The sequence below is a fragment of the Haliotis asinina genome, chromosome 5 (assembly GCF_037392515.1).
Source record: "Haliotis asinina isolate JCU_RB_2024 chromosome 5, JCU_Hal_asi_v2, whole genome shotgun sequence".
NCBI lineage: Eukaryota > Metazoa > Mollusca > Gastropoda > Lepetellida > Haliotidae > Haliotis > Haliotis asinina.
This window is the reverse complement of record NC_090284.1, coordinates 24,318,966-24,335,562: the sequence shown is the minus strand read 5'-3', so window position 1 is coordinate 24,335,562 and position 16,597 is coordinate 24,318,966. Positions and strand designations below refer to the sequence as shown.

Below are 16,597 nucleotides of genomic sequence, written 5' to 3'. Positions count from 1 at the left end.
TCATTTTGCGTAATATCAACCGCTCTGTCGCTAATGGAGGAATAATCTTGAAGTGATTCAGGCGAAATACGTGCAAACTGAAGACTGTGATCAGTGAATAGGAGGATCCTGACAACACAATGGACACGATATATGGACGTTACTCTATATTGCCTGGTAATCGTATAGGATACAGGCCAAAGCTTGACTGAAGAAGGTGCAAAAAGGTTAGAAACCGAGTGATACATCAGGAGCATCAATGGTATTGATAAGATGTGAAGACATGCATCAGCCAGGTCAGTGAGCCTGACCACCCGATCCTGTAAGTCGTGTCTTACGATAAGCATGGGTTAATGAAGATCACGTCTAGCATCCAGGGGTACCTTGCATCCTCGGGGTAGAGAATTAAATGCAGGATAAAATATTGTATTTGTGTAAAAATGGATAAGCATATCAACCCCAACGACAAGTAAACATATTCCACATTTGTGAATATTATCTATGGATGGGACATGACACTTCCCTATGGAAGAGTGAGCACACAGCAAATAAACAACATAACACTTAATCAGTTTGCCACTGAGCCCCAAGACAGAGGGGTTGTCGTTAGCTACAGTTATAGCTTTTATTGTAATCTGTACATCTACAGCATTCACTGGACCCTGTAAGGACATAGTTACTGTAATTTCTACAGCTTCATCGTATAGCTGTTAATGTACAACTGCATGTTTTAATGGAATATGTAAACAAATGTTTTACTGTAAATTGTTCAGGTATGGGTTATCTTGAAAATCTGTACACTATATAACAGTTTTAACAATATGACAACATCGTAAATAAACATTTTCTTAAATATATATCGATGTTATAACATTATAACATTATAACTAATAGTTAACAATAAAAGGAAATAGACTATAGTCAATTTTAACTTGCCACACACTATTCAAAAACAGACGGTCGTTTGTGCACAAGTGCCCGTGCAGCAATACTATTAGCATAGCTTAACCACAACAAACTACAACTGGACGGATTTACTGTGGGCATTCTGGCACACACAACTGAACTGCTTCACAAATCACCACACACTGTAAAGAGTACATGTATTATGAATTACTGACATTAAAACATTTATTCATATAAAGAATATATCCAAAATGACATGTTACAAAATAGTAATTGATGTAAACTATTTTCACTGCTTATTATTTTTAGCACTTTTAAGTAGCCTATTAAAAACATAACGCTTTGACATGGGCGAGATATGTTATCACAATGATAATGACTGTGTATTATTTCATTGATTCAAATTTAAATACACGAATTGTGTCAGCGACCTATTCAGTTTGAAAGTCAAAGTGAAAAAGAGACATCCTTGTCTTGTGTAATCGGAGTGGATTTAGTTTTAAGGTGCTTTAGGTATCTAGGGAACCCAAAAACTCCCCATGGGAACAAAAATTTAATTAAACATTTACCAACGTGTAACTTTAGACATTCATGCAGTGAAGACGAAGTACGTATCTGATATACGCGAATATCAAACTGTAGACTATGATCTCTCTTGTCTTAAAGACGTCGTACACATTTAGATATGAAGATGTTTCATCATGATATCGATGCTTGACTTTACAACCAAGGACTAAGGATACAGAAATAAACAGTTCAAAACGTCACTGCATATTTTGTGCAGCACAGGACGGTCTTTGACGTTGGGTTATTTTAGCCTTGTAAGTTGGGGGAAGATTCTCGTGAACTCATGTAGGTCCATATCCAGGTAGTCGATGTCAGGGCGAGTGTTCATGAACTGCCGCTTCCTGAACGTCTGGCGCCCCGACATCGCATCCAGTCTTCGCTCTAAGTTGTCCAGTTTCTTGTGAACGGATGTCACAGCTGTTTGGAGAGTCTTGGGCTGGTCATCGTCCATTTGGTCATCGTCCATTTGGTCATTGTCGAGAGAGTGTTCCTTGTCTGGAATAAGACACATGTTGCTATTGGTAAACCATTCTGTCCATCAGTCCATCGTGGAAGGTCAGCGCTAGTTAGTTTGTTTGATTGTTGTTTGATACAACCAGCAATATTCAAGCTATATGGAGGGGTTGTGTAGATAATCAGTGGGATGATCATCGGTCGCCGGGATGGAAATACAATGACATATGTCAACCAAGTCAGCGAGCCTGACACCCGATTCCTCTAGTCGCCACTTACCTTGTTACCTTGGGTCACAGAAGATCAATTCTAACCCTAATCTTCACGGGTATGTCTGGTTGGGTTTGGGTTAACAGTGAAAAGGGGTTGTTGTTTCAGTGGCTGGTGTAGAATTATTCCATGAAAGTAAGGGATCTAAAATGGGCATGATACATGGGTAGATAGGGATATTACTCACCAGAGTACTTGCCCTTTGCTTTTGGGACAAGGCCAGTGAGGTCAATCCACGACCGGAAGCATTCCCACATGAAGGAGACAATCTCATAGTCATTCTGCTCGCTGTTGACCTTGGTTCTTACCACACTAAAGGAATCGTTCAGGATGGTGACGAACATGTTCAGCATCAGCAGAACCACGAACATGATGTAGGCGAAGAAAAAGATAGGCCCGATTGTCCTATTAGCCATGGAGAGCTCCTCAAACTGGTAGTGTCCCAGAGCGAAGGACAGCAGAGTCTCCAAGGAGAGCAACACGCTGCTGTAGCCTTCCACGTTGGCCCCAAAGGTGAGGAACCCAAGGGACATGAAGGCGATGATGAAGCAGACAAAGACGACGGAAAACGCCGACAGCTCCTGAGCCGCTTTCCTCAGCGTCCCCGCCAACATGGACATCTTCTTGTTGAAGCGGAGCATGTGAATTATTTTGAACATGGAAACGAATATGACGAAGGCTAACAGAATTGTGAACAGCTCGTCCCACATTGCCAGACGCTGGAAGTTGTAGAAACGATCTGGAACGGGAAACAGAACCATACTGAGGAGTGAGTGAGTTTAGTTGTAAGTGGCTTTTAGCAGTATTATTATAGCACTATATTGCTTTTAGCAATATCACGACAAGGGACACCAGCAATGGCCATCACATAAGGTAATATTGTGGGGACTCGAGTCCGCCAGAGTTACACATCCTTCGTGTGTGTGAAGGGTCATAATGCCAAGGGGTATGCATGATTTATTGAAATGGTGATAAGTCATATGGTATGAGTCGGTATCCCTGCTTAAATATTTCCTAAACAAGTAATACTGCGACTGTCAAATATGCACTGCATTATATATTTTCACAGGGTACAGTTTTGATACAAAAATCTGCCCTCAATGGTATATCAAGTTGTTGTATCCAGTTGTGTTCCTTGAGTGATCTTCTTAGGATCGAATCCCATTCGGTCCGTAAGTGATTCTCTGCCACCTCATAACCTGTATTAGTGGATCGAATCAGTTAACCTACCCTCCTCTGTCGAGCGATACATCGTGGCATGAAACTACTCTCAATCGACTCAAATAAACAAGGGTCAGTGATTCAAAGGAGGCTTAAGTTGGGCCAACTGCTAGTTCTGGAAGGTTTGATTCAAGCAGGCATGCCCTATACATCAAGTCACTTTTCATTGTATCAGTGTATCAGGGAACGTACAGGGACAAAGACTGGGTTTTGCACACATTACTACAATGTAATTCATTTTTAAAAATAAATTTCGACCAGGCCTTTTTTAAGACGAGGACATATTTCTCTCTCTTTCCAGGTGTGAGTCGGCTTCAGTCGGTAAACCATGAGGATGAAAGTGCTAAATTGGCATTTTACTCACTCGTCAAATAACTGTATACATTACCTCTTAGTTTTGTAACTTTCGATATGGCATACGTTGTCATCAGATGTCTTCCCACGTACATGGCAACTGTTGTCAGGGACAGCAGCAGGATGGACAACTCCAGAAAGTTCCAGAAATGTCGAAAATATTCCCACTTCTGTTTTTTTAGTATCTTGCACTCCCTGACGAAGAAGTAAACGATAAAGACCAAAGACAGAGCATCACAGATCGCTACGACTACGCCGTAGCCCCCCAAATAGGAGAAGAGTCGGAATGGCCTCACTATTACATCCACCGCCGACGACCCCGTCGACATGATCTCCATCGTCGCCATGATCATAGCGAACATGTTCACATTAGGATTGTACACCGTGAACTCGGCAAACACCACCCTCGTGTATTTGTCAATCCACTCTTTCTCCTTCAGGGCGTCAACCATCTTACTCACACGTATCTCGCTCCCGATGAGATCGGCGACGTACCCTCCTGCCGGGTATACTCCAACCTTTCCGACGTGGGGGATACCGTTGGTCTTGCTGAAGGTCTTGTACCCCCAGGGGTAATTGAGCGGGGTGGCGGGGGTGACGTTAGTCGCTACCCGCTGCCATCCTTCTAGGTACAGTTTGGTGTCCTGTCTCTCCCAGGACCAAGCATGGCTACATTTGACGAAGTTCTTCGGAAGGTCTGGGGGTCTGTGGCACTGGCCTGAGAACATTATAGAAGTGTTGGGAATTGGTTAAAATCTCATAATTGATGATTGTTTCATAACAACCAAACAATCATCAAAAATAATTGACCAGATTCATTTATTTCCTGTTATGTTTGTTAATGCATCAAAAGATAAAGAAAAAAACATGCAGTTCTTTGAGGGTTTTTTCATAGTTTTAAAGGTTAAAATAAGTTTCTATTTCCACAAAAATCAGAAACGTGTTTACATTACATACCCATATTATCGCGTTACGCTTTCACTACGGGCTTTCACTCTTAACAGCCGTCACGACTATCGTGGCGCTACGAATACCTCTTCGGACCATTGTGAAAGTGAATTGTGATATTGTGATATCACACTGTCGGATAACACTATATATAGTGAGAGAAACAAAGGGAAAATTCAAGCGTTCCTTTAATATTTTTCAGTTTTCATCACTAGCTTTGAATAACGCTGTTGTGTGAAATCTGAGAATAAATAAAGGAACATTCATTTCTCACTGTTATCTTCAAGATATATTCTCGGTCTCTGTTAAGCTCTCATTTCCACGTAGCTACATTTACAAAACAATACACTCGTTCTCGTCTTGATATTACTTTTATGAAACTTTTCGCCATTCCCTGGTTTGAACCTGATGGAAACCGAGGTCAGACACCATAAAATTTTACGTTTCGTAAGACGTAATAGTGTCACATGTTTTTATTAAACACTGAGATATATCTAGATATCACATTTTGCATACAAGTTTTCGTTGGTTTGACTGACAAAACCGAAACAAGTTGCTGAGAGTACTGATTTGCGTGAGTGCTTCCTGGGATTTCTGTACATTTGTAGTGGCTAGTTAGTCCTAACATTGTGCCCATATACAGGATAGTAGCATGGATCAAACTAATGGTTATCCAAACAGCTAAAAAGAACTTTCTGAACGTCACCTAGAGCCGCCTTTTGAATCTTAAAATTAGTCACACGCGCCATCAGTGTATAAATGTAAACTTTTATTTACCACCAATGACACTTTCACCATCAATCATCCAGCAAAATTTACGTATTTGCTCTTAAGATGAGCAGCAATTGCCCATTACATAACCTTCCACTTCCATATTTACATATATATGTCACCAGATGTAATTTGTTCCATTCAAACTTTACTCCATGCGCAACATGTTCAGTTGTCAGTCTGTGAATTGTAAAATGTGTCCGTGGCCTGATTTATTGAAACATAACTACTACAGTAGCCACTCGCACTATCCGTAGCCCCGTCAAGCAAATAAACACTGTCCCACTCGAAAAAAGCAACAGATTTGTCTTAATCGTGTATGATAATACACCTTCGTAAAAAAATGCTGTTACCTGTGACAACTCTGTGCTGCCTGAATCTAAGAGGCCCAACCCTGTAAGCCACCATGTTGGACACAAATCTCTGGCCTCTCTCCTCCAAGGGGGAACCGTCGAAGTGTTTGTTGGCGTAGAGGTTCGGCAGCAGGTAATGGCGGGTCCAGTTCCAAAAGTCGTTACCGGTGGTGACCTGTCGGGCATAAACTTGGCAGATTAACCAGGCAGCAGATACTGTTGAACCCTGCACTGGGGAAAACTCAAACACAGTTTCTGAACAATTCACATACTATTTCAAGAAGTGCGTTCTGATTTACCCAGTTATTTGGATGAATCAATGGCTTTGTTTGGATCCATTTTCAGGCAGGTCTGGATGATTAGATGCGGCCCAAAACGAATAGACTGAATCTCAATACTGGGTAATCTCAGACTAATTTACTGGGTAACAGAATCTCATTCACCGCATAACCTAATCTCATTTACTGGATAATCCAATCCCATTTACTGTATACATGCAACCCATTCAAATTGATTCACTGAAAAAAACAATTCCATTTACTTAATAACCCCTTCGTATTTACTGGATAGCCCAGTCTCATTTACTTAAAAAACCCTAATCTCATTCCTAACCTAATCCCATTTACTAAATACCCCTGTCGTATTTACTGGATAAGTCAATTTCATGTACTGTATAACACAATAATGGAATAACCGAGTCGATGTCCTGTACCTTTGTGAATGCTGACGTCCCCGCGATCATGTTGAGGAGGTTGTCCTTGATGAGGAAGGAGTTGGGGTCCCTGTTGTGGACAGACACCATGAAGAGGATGATGAGGTAGAGGACGTAGGCGACGACCTCCTTGATGATTGCCATCATCTCAATCTCCTTTAACCGCTTCGTCCGAGCGGCCTGGAGAGCTTCCTGGTCAAGCTGGGGAACTGGCATCTTCGGCCGGGTCACTGACGTTCAGAGGACAGCGAGTATAGTTTTACGCTGCTATTAGAAATACATCACATTCACAGATTCAAGCTGCTGGATGCAGAATGCTCAGGTAATGGCCAGTAGGTGTAAGCCTAAACTTGGCAACATTACACGTCACACTGAGGGTCTAGGTCGTATCATGTGACGTATATGGCTGTGACGTATATGGCTGTGTCGTATATGGCTGTACGAGTATTATTCTTTATATTTTAAAATGACCGCACTACATGATTCCACCAAACCCACTTATTCATACCATGCAAAGTTCGTGGTGGCACCCTTTTACAGACAATTACGATGTTAGAAATATGTTTTTCTGAATGCATCTATAGCTTATAGATATTATTAAGAGCATGCAGAGATGGCAGAAATTAAACAATAATATCTAAAATTGAGCAAATGAACGGTGGTAATGTTCGGTCGGGGACAAGAAGTATTGGGTACAAACACTTTCTGAAAACGGAACTAGAACGTGACCAAACTATGCTGTAATTACCCGGCTACCCTACACACCGATTCTACAAAACGTTGTACCTGACTCGGGTGGCATCTCGTGAGTGACCACCTCGTCCTGCTGAGGCTGGACAGCGTTCGGGTCTTCATCTCCTGGAAGGTCGTCCAACTCGGGCTTCTTGATAACCCATGCGACTATCACTGCGACGACAATGATCTGAAACAGGCACAGATGATTGTCATATATCATCAACAGAATCCGATCTGACTTGATAGTCTAACGATGCAGGAAAGTGATGCAGATCCTTTTTGTTTTCCCCTTTGGTGGAGCTCCCGAGCATCCCTTTTCGTGTTGAAACATGATCTTGACTCATTGGGTCACAACCGCACGATCACGGTTTCTGATATGGCTGCTGGAAGTATGGCAACATTGGCGGTTAGGCCAGCCATGACCACTGAGACACCGATGTGTTCGGTTGTTGTCTGCTATTGCAACAGACCTGATTATTGATTCTGGTGCAGACAATCCGGTGATCAACATCATGAACATCGATCTGCCCAATTGGGATGGAAAGACAGGTGTTAACTAAGTCAGCGAGTAAAGTCATCCGATTCCATCACGGAGGGGTTGCTGAAGAACAATTCTAACCCGGATCTTCGCGGATCTTGAAAGATCGAAACAACAAAGCAATGTTTGTCTGTAAGTGTGTAACTTCCTTCAAAAGCCGTTACTCTTACGTCCTAGGTATACTTGTATCATCTTTGGTATGGAGGAGTATTTTAGTTGAACAATTCTGAACAAGTCAAACAGAAAGATATTAAGGTACAGTTTCATTCGAAAGCACGGTCCCTTTTTCTAAATGCAGACACGCCACTTGCACGAAACAAGAACACCACAAATTATTTAATGTAAAAGGATTCGTAGTGCGATTCTTAGTATGCATATACCACACAGTGATCTTACTGTAACAGACCCAAAATGACTACTACATTGCATTTTGACACCGTAGTACATTTGATTTCAAACCCTGCAATGATAGTCAAGGCTAACCTTAATCGGCTGCAACAAAAGCACAGACTGCCCCACTGACAGCAACATGGACGACAGCCAAGCGTTCGATTTGACCTTTCCCCACTCCATGCTGTACAAGAAGGTAAAGAAGGCTGACACACCGGTACTGATGAACACCAGCATCCACGCTATGTACCGCGTCCACCAGGGGAAGTACTTCTTCTTTTTACGATTAGGCTTGGCTTTTAGCTTCTTGATCTTCCTGTTCGTTTTCAGGGTTATGTCACCTGAACTCCGTGTGTATGACGTGATCAGAGGGTTGGAGGGTTTTCCTTGGGTCGGGCTGGGCGTGGCAGGGTCGGGGGAGAGTGTCCCATCGTAAACGGTTGTGATGGGGTCAGGACAAGTAGAAGCTGAGGATGAAGGGCGGAGCGTGCTGATCTTGAGGTTCTTCTGGAGGAATCCGTTGTCCACCTTGGTGGTTGTCCTGGTCTTGCATCGTCTGAATATCTGATCAATGAGGATGTTCACAGGGAGCACGACAAGACTACTAACGAAACTGACGTAGAGTTCATTCAGGGAAAATTTCAAAGGCCCTAAGGTGAAAGAAAAGGCTGCATCGTGTTTGCTTTCGGCTTTGTAAAACATGGCGTCCGCCAGCATGGTGGTTGCTAGGAGAGACAGGATGCAGGAGACACGTTGTACTCGGGTGAAGTTGCTTCTCTGGGGTCGGGCAAAGACCGAGATCCAGAGATGTGAGTCTGTGAGGCTCTTCTTGGTGTTGGAGAAGAAAAGATGGTTGAACGTGAGGACGTCCCCGGTGCCGGCCACGGCCATCACCCTATCAATCATACCGTCATCCTCCTCAACAGCCAGCCACCGGTTGCACAGGAAGAAGAAACTGAAGAAACAGAAACGATGCTGTTAACCACACATTATTTTCTGTGATAATATGACTTATGCCTCCGGCAACCCATTTTCAACTGTTTAAACTGAGGTAATTTTGAACTAATATTAATAAGACTGCTGAAGTCCTCACACCAGGGGCATGCTCCATGCGCATATGAACATATTGGGCATTATCACCTGTGATAATACTATCACTTATCCCACCGAAGCCCCATTTTCTGCTGGGTTAACAGAGGTAATTCTGACCAAACCACTGCCATTAATCTGGTAAGTATTTATTTGACAATGCACGAAAATTGTATTTTGAAGGCAAGATGTATCATGACAGAGTAAAATATGAATATACATGGTGATAATCGACATTATGCAACTTCCTATCTGTGTGTACTGAAGCGTCTGGGGGGCTAGAAGTAACGATTATTGACGGCATGATCTGCCATGACAAATGGTCAGAAGCTGGGAGACAGCTGCTTTGCTTCAAGGAACACGACGTTTCAGAGTACGTTCCTACTCCTTCACCAGCATTCATCTGATGAAAAAGTAAGAATACAATCCGAGACGTCGTGTCCCTCAAGATATAGAAGTTGACGTCCATAAATTCTCGTCTATACGTGTATTACTTCGAAATCCCGTTTAGAGACTCTGGACATGTCCGCTTAGAAATAATTGGCTAAAACGACGTTGTTCTGATAAATAGTGTTGCCATGACGACGTTTCTGTTTTTACAAATTTAGAAGACTTAGTTATTCTCATGGTGAAAAATATTCTTATGTAGTGGGGCGATTACCCAGATTTAAATCATTTGAAAACCTTTCATGACCAACGAGATTGCAACATCAGTAAAGTCATTTAATTCAAAGCCGCTTTAACTGTCATTGCAGAGATGGTTTTGCCCTGTGCCTTGTTGCTTCTCCAAAGGTCAAGGTCATGATCATGGTCGTACAATATTCACATTGTGCTGAAATCGATACAAGAGATTTAGAACTGTCTAAGTTACTTTGGCATTCAAGTGACAAAATCGGAATATATCCTTATTAGGTGAGTGTATCATGGTCCATTCCATAAACAACAAGGCAAACGGGTCCAGTGCCATACTGCAATCATATCCTTAAACATGTAGGCCTAGTCCATGCAAGCTTCATCTCTCAAAGAACTCTTTCAAATTGGCGTGAGTCCCCACACTGTAGAGATCACCTCACAACGACGACCTGTGTCCCTTACCTCTCCCCCGTCTGCAGGTCAGATACAACGACTTTACTGAGATACCAGCTTTGTTGTTTCCCTTTGCCAGAGTTGTCGTGCCAGACTCGTAGGTAGGACAAAGGACCGAGGCATTCGCTCACACCCATCACAAACTGGTTAACGCTCCCGCGGTTGAACACCTGAGAATAATTATAGAGATAGGTTTATCCAGGCGCTTTTGTGACAAATTATTGTGGTCATTTTACAATCTGTATTCAATGCCGTTACGTGTATTTCCATGCGAGATGTTTTGTTCCTGTAAAGCCGCGTTGAACACTGAATATGCATTCAGGTAAATGCGTGCGTAATGCTGCTTTGAAACGTATTGTATTCTGTCAAGGTGTGTCAGCTTGATCTGAGAGGAAAGCACTGAGTGTTTTTTCTTGTTTTTAACACCATATTTATCAATATTCCAGTTATATGACGGCGGTCGTTTGGACCATACAATCCAGTGATCAACAAGCATTAAGTAATGCAAGTTTCAGATGTGTCCAATTTTTGATGAAACACACGGGTTTGGTGCTAACGATCCCGACAGGGGAACGAGGCCGAAACTGAGATTCGTCTCCATGATCATAGCTCAAGTTTATGCAACTTTGTGCTCAGTTGTAATGACCAATTTTCCAGTTGTAAGAGGCGGTTTCATAATAATTTGTTACAGTGTTGTTTTCTTTTCTGTTCCACAGAAATTAATTCCGGTAATTATGCAATATATTCGCTCTTAAGAAGACATACAGTGACGTATATATGTCAAGTGTTGTGTACCTTCGTTCCTTTCTCGTCGGCCATGTCCCTCACGCCGGTGTCCGCATCATCCCCAGACAGAACAAAACTGACACGTGACCTTGTACCCGCTCCAGAGCGCATGCCCGTGAAAACGGTGATCTGGTAGAAATACTTGTCGGCCAGCACGTTGTCAGCTAGAGGAGCCACGCCCCACTGAAGAATATAATTCATATTCTATAGACATCGTCGTTCTTCAAAGAAATTAGGAATCATCTTTGGGTAACGTAAACCTTTCATTTAACTGTTGTGAATCAATGGTTGATAGATACCACCGATAGCCCATAACTAGATCCGTTCTTATGTGATATATGGCTAAGGTTGCTGTACTGATTTGAATGTTTTGATAAATGGTTGATTAAATCAATTCTGAATAACTGGATAAATAGATAACACAATCACTTAAAAAAATTATGACGTGCAGTTTAATACTCAATCTGTAAAAACAGTCTAAGTAAACTTTGTCTCAGTGTATTTCGTTACACACCACCACTGAGTTTAACAAAACCTAGTAGAAGGTCGCTTCAGGTAACCTTTGAGCGACCAATCACTGTCCAGTCAAACGCGAGACGGTTAAATAGATTTAACCAATCAGACAAAGGCTACTATTTAGGGATCGGAGGGACTTTCAAAATATTCAGGTCACTGACACAGATCTCTCCACAAACAAAATTCCGGATATAACACAGTTATTTGACCTGCAGTATATACGCTTTGTTGTTTCTGTTGACTTGGTTACCATTAGCTAATATTTCCGCAAGATAACATCCTTGAATATTGCCTTTTAATTAACACTATTTTCAACGACTGTTTACTCACGGCTGTTATGGTTGTACGTGCGCTGTGTGCATCACATGGAAGCGAGCGCACGCTAAATAGCATTCGGAATCGTTCGGGTACGAACCTTTTCGAGATAAAAAGTTCAAAAGGTATGTGGGAATGTGCACCTTCGCGATTTGGTAAGCTGTGTTCTAATTGGTCAATCTCAAAGGTTACCTGACGCGACCTTATATAAGGTTTTGTTAGACTCAAAAGTGGAGTGTAACGAAAAGTACTGAGGATAAGTATACTTAGACAGTCTGTAAAAGGAATTTTAAATACGTTTTCGTCAAAATAAAACTTGAAAAGCTGAATATGAATTTGAATATGTGGCAAGAGAAGAAATCAGAGACGTTCAGTGACCCTTTTGGACAGATGAGTTCAAAAAGGAGATGTTTTCCAAAGATCACGCCTTCTTTAGTGAAACACATTTTTGACAGACCATTCAGGCGCAATCCGCATTCCACACTCCTACAAGTACATTCCAACCTATAGAACCCACCCGCTCTACATCCCGCTTGTCCTTCCTTCTCGCCCAGATGACACAGACAATGTAGAGGAAGAAGATGACACACAGGGTGATGAGGACAGCGTTGTTGTCAAGTAACTTGGTGCCGAGGTTGTTGAAGACGGTGTTGAAGTTGATGGAGTTAGGAGGAGTGAAGACGCCACTAGCAAATGCCGTCAGATGGTTGCACAGACACCTTGTGAAGCGGGAGTTTGAAAGTTCGCTAACCTACGGTGAGACAGCTTTGATATCATTTGTCATTTTCTGTCGAGTAGCACACCATGGGTTACAAAGCTTCATATTTAGATAGTACTGAGGACTTGCCCTGCATTTTTAGCAACTTTCATGTGTAAGCCCGTTTCATTTGTCAATTATGGTAGCTACGCCCCTGATTTTTGTATGGTTGTTTGTTGTTTGTTGTTTAATGCCCAACTCAGCGACATTTAAGTTTTATGGCGGCACCATGAAGACAAATATATTCTCGATCTGATACAATCTGAATAAGATGAGAATTATGATGCATAGTAAACTATGATAAGACGAGGACGCTTATAACGAACTGTTATTTCAGTCGAAATGCGAATAACGAAGTATGGTTACAAGGAACAAAGGTTGTGGTCTCTTTGAGTTCATTAACCGTATTTTGCAGCATGTCATATCTTGTCCAGGTGTTTTGGTTATGGGTCTAGCCACGCTACATATAGAGAGCTAAGAGTGGTCTTTAGTAACCCATATACTCGTCGTAAAAGGCGACAAACAGGTTTGACAGGTTCGCTGATTTGGTTGAAGCATGTCATCGTATCCATTTGCGTAGATTGATGCTCGTGATGTTGATCACTGGTTTATCTAGAGACCTGATTATTTGCAGACGGCAGCCATATAGCTGGAACATTCCTGAGTCACCTATGTCATCCGATCCCAATAATCGCCTCTTACGTCAAGCGTACATAATATTTAGAACTGCAGTAGTCCTAACAGTGGACCGGTAGATACGTCGCTAGCCCGGATAGAGACACAAGAACGAGGGGGATAATGGAATTCCAGCTACGACTGCAGCTGCAGAAACACCGCATGTACCTGACAACCCTTTGTGATCCACTTGTCTTCCGCCTCGCTCCAGAACCGACAGGCAGACGAACTGAAGCTGATGGAGTAATTGGTCATAACCTTCACGTCGTCGTCATCGTCGTTGCCGTAGTCGTAGTAGTCGCTGTAGTCAGGTTCGATGGCTGACACGTTCACTGGAACAGGACGTCACCGTTCAGTGGGTAACCAGTCTATAGATTACAACAAACACGCTACCCTTTCTTGGATTTACAGTGCTGGATCTAACATCTGTCACCTGCATGATTAGGTAAAGCCATAATGAATACTAGATATGTTATGACATCCTACTTGTCTAACATATTGAATCAAAAAGTGTACTATACATCTAATAACCCTAGAGCCTCATGTACATTCGTAGTAAATGCTATATGTATAGGAATATGCTCTTTCTAAGTACCTGTTCATCTTTTCCCAGCAGTCCCATGATAAATTACAGCAGCTATCAATGTGCATTTGCTAGTTGAGGTTACATGTCTTGCATCTTGTTACAGGAACGTGTTGATAACGTTATGCATGGATATCTTTACATAGCTGAGATTATATTAGGTTCTAGGTTCTGCTGGGTGACGTTTTTTGTTTATAAATCGGAACCTTATACTGAAATGATTGGATTGGCGTATCTAACCCACACCTGTCCAGTTTGAGGTATAGTAATTTTATTTGAATTAGAATATGTAAATTATTTTTTGTTTTGAAAAACTGCTTTGTTAACCTTGTTCTTTGACTCCAATGTAAAAAGTTCCATTTCCAACCGTTGACTGTTCTTCTCCGGTGACAAAGATGGTGTAGCTTAACTCTTCCTCGAGGGCGGGGTCACCGAGCTCGGTAGCGTTCACTTCACGTGGGACTTGATAGAAGAGGTCAAACTCAGTCTCCGTGGGAAACGTTCCATTTCTAATGTACAACTCAAGCGTGACGTTTGCAGACTGGGGTATCACTGTTATCCTCAGATTCTCACTGTTATTTCCCGATACGCCCCAAGTGTGATAAACCATTGTCTCATTTCCGGTCAGGACCGGATGTACGAACACTTTGTTGCTATCGTTACCTACAGCGCCTATGTCAATGATTATGTTGGAGTCTAAGTTGTCGACTTTCACCTCGTCGCCGCCAGAATCGTAAAGATTCATTGTGAGGATGGGCGAGTTGACACTGTCGGCGCTGTTGTCCCAGACGTATGGATTTAACTGGGAGGTGACGAACTGGAACGGAATTAGTGAGCAGATACATGTTTGCTTAAACACACAGGATCAGGAACCTTACATATGAGGACAGAGGGGTAGCGTAATGGTTACAGTGCTTGCATGTCAAACTGAATACCCGAGTTTGATTCCCCATATCTGGTGTCCCCCGGCATGACAGTGGGCGGCACTCATACGTGCTAATAAGTGTCAAATGCTAGGTCGCTTGACAACTTATTCTGGTTTGCCAGTAATATAACGTTCCTCTGGACTCACCTTAGTATCTATAGTGTGGCTCGTCACATTCACCGTCACTATGTCTCTTGAAGACGGCAGCTTGAAGGATCCTTCGTCTGCAGACAAAACAGAGTTACCTAACTTGGACGTCTCCTTTCTCTCGGCAACAACTGTAAACATCTGATTCTTCATGACGACAGGTGGCGCTCCGGGGACTTGTTTCTTCAATATAGTTTTCACCACTGAATCTGCTACTTCCAGAGCCAGTTTAGTAACTTCACGAGCCTATTAAAAACAGGATGATGATGATAAATATGTCGCGGCATAACATCATAAACATCGATCTTCGCACTTGGGATAAGACGGAATGTGTCAACCACGCCAGCGACCCTGCTCACCCGATTCCGCCAGTCGCCTCATACAAAGAGCATGGTTGGTTGATCGGATGGTTAACGCCGTACCAACAACATTTCAGCTGCATGGCGGCCGTCTGTCTGGACCAGAGGATATAATGAACAGCATCATGAGAATCAAACTACCGATTACTACGATGATGCATATCAACCAAGTCAGCGAGTCTGACCACCCAGTTTGTCGCCTCTTACGACACGCGTGGGTTACTGAAGATGAGTTCTAGCCCGAATCTCCATGGGTAAAGCTGACACTGCTGTGACAGCGATAGAGTACTCGATGACTGACTAAACTGACTAAAACCAAACATATAGAAGTTCTACCTGTTCTTGTAGTTGGAACCAGTGTTTAAGAAAGCCCATGAAATTAATACACCTTTCCTTTCTCTGAAGACAATGATTTTAAATGTTACACGTCTATATTTGGTATTCCATCAACCGAAAAAAAATGTTTGATAGTGATAGACAACGAAAAGCTCTGGCAATAATCATAATAACACATGTTTGACCTTGGCTTGAGATTCAGAATCGGCTTGCCAAGCTGATGAAGAGGAACCTTGGGTTGGTGACGGATCTGTAGGTGAAGTGTCATTGGTGGCACTTCCGGTGGCCTCAGTGCGGGCAGCCAAGATGATGTTACCAAGGGCAGCAACGATGTCTGTTGAAGCCAGAGAAAAGGTGTAAGTCCTGGACTGATGTTTTACATTCATATCCCCCCGACTGTCGTGTGTTGAATATCTCAACGTGACAAAATTCCTTCAACTCAATCACACAGTGACCCTACATTAAATATGTAAACTTTAACCCCAAAGAAATCCGTCATATCTGAACATATCTCATTTCATGGGTGACAGGAATATACCTTCCGCAGCCTTCAGCTCCTGCTCAACCGACTGCGGTCTATCCTCTTCAACCATCAACTGGAACGTGTTCGCCATCGTTGACATCGTCGACACAGAAACATCCTGAATGTGAAGAAATACCCATAGTATGACACCAGGAGGTTTCCGAGTGAAAATAACTATATTGTTTATGGATATGAAACCCCATTATACACTCCCTAACAGACTTGTTTTTGTGTAATTGTACATATCCCCGTCTTAGCATCTATGGAGACGGCGGGTAGATTTGTGGTTAAAGCTTTCTCTCT

At 42.5% G+C, this 16,597-nt stretch overlaps 1 protein-coding gene across 1 annotated transcript in view; it reads right to left on the bottom strand.

The window, feature by feature from the left end:
* Positions 1-547: 547 nt before the first annotated feature.
* Positions 548-16,597, bottom strand: part of LOC137283805 (polycystin-1-like) — a 41,135-nt gene continuing 25,085 nt past the window's right edge. The window contains exons 23-37 of the mRNA XM_067815490.1: positions 16,310-16,412; positions 15,957-16,105; positions 15,077-15,322; positions 14,332-14,821; positions 13,590-13,753; positions 12,507-12,740; positions 11,168-11,341; positions 10,382-10,542; positions 8,291-9,152; positions 7,321-7,456; positions 6,535-6,764; positions 5,823-5,997; positions 3,785-4,468; positions 2,363-2,914; positions 548-1,947 (exon numbers count right to left, since the gene is read on the bottom strand). Coding sequence (XP_067671591.1) covers positions 1,694-1,947; positions 2,363-2,914; positions 3,785-4,468; positions 5,823-5,997; positions 6,535-6,764; positions 7,321-7,456; positions 8,291-9,152; positions 10,382-10,542; positions 11,168-11,341; positions 12,507-12,740; positions 13,590-13,753; positions 14,332-14,821; positions 15,077-15,322; positions 15,957-16,105; positions 16,310-16,412 — 4,614 coding nt within the window. The 3' untranslated portion in view covers positions 548-1,693. The remainder of the gene's footprint in view (positions 1,948-2,362; positions 2,915-3,784; positions 4,469-5,822; positions 5,998-6,534; positions 6,765-7,320; positions 7,457-8,290; positions 9,153-10,381; positions 10,543-11,167; positions 11,342-12,506; positions 12,741-13,589; positions 13,754-14,331; positions 14,822-15,076; positions 15,323-15,956; positions 16,106-16,309; positions 16,413-16,597) is intronic.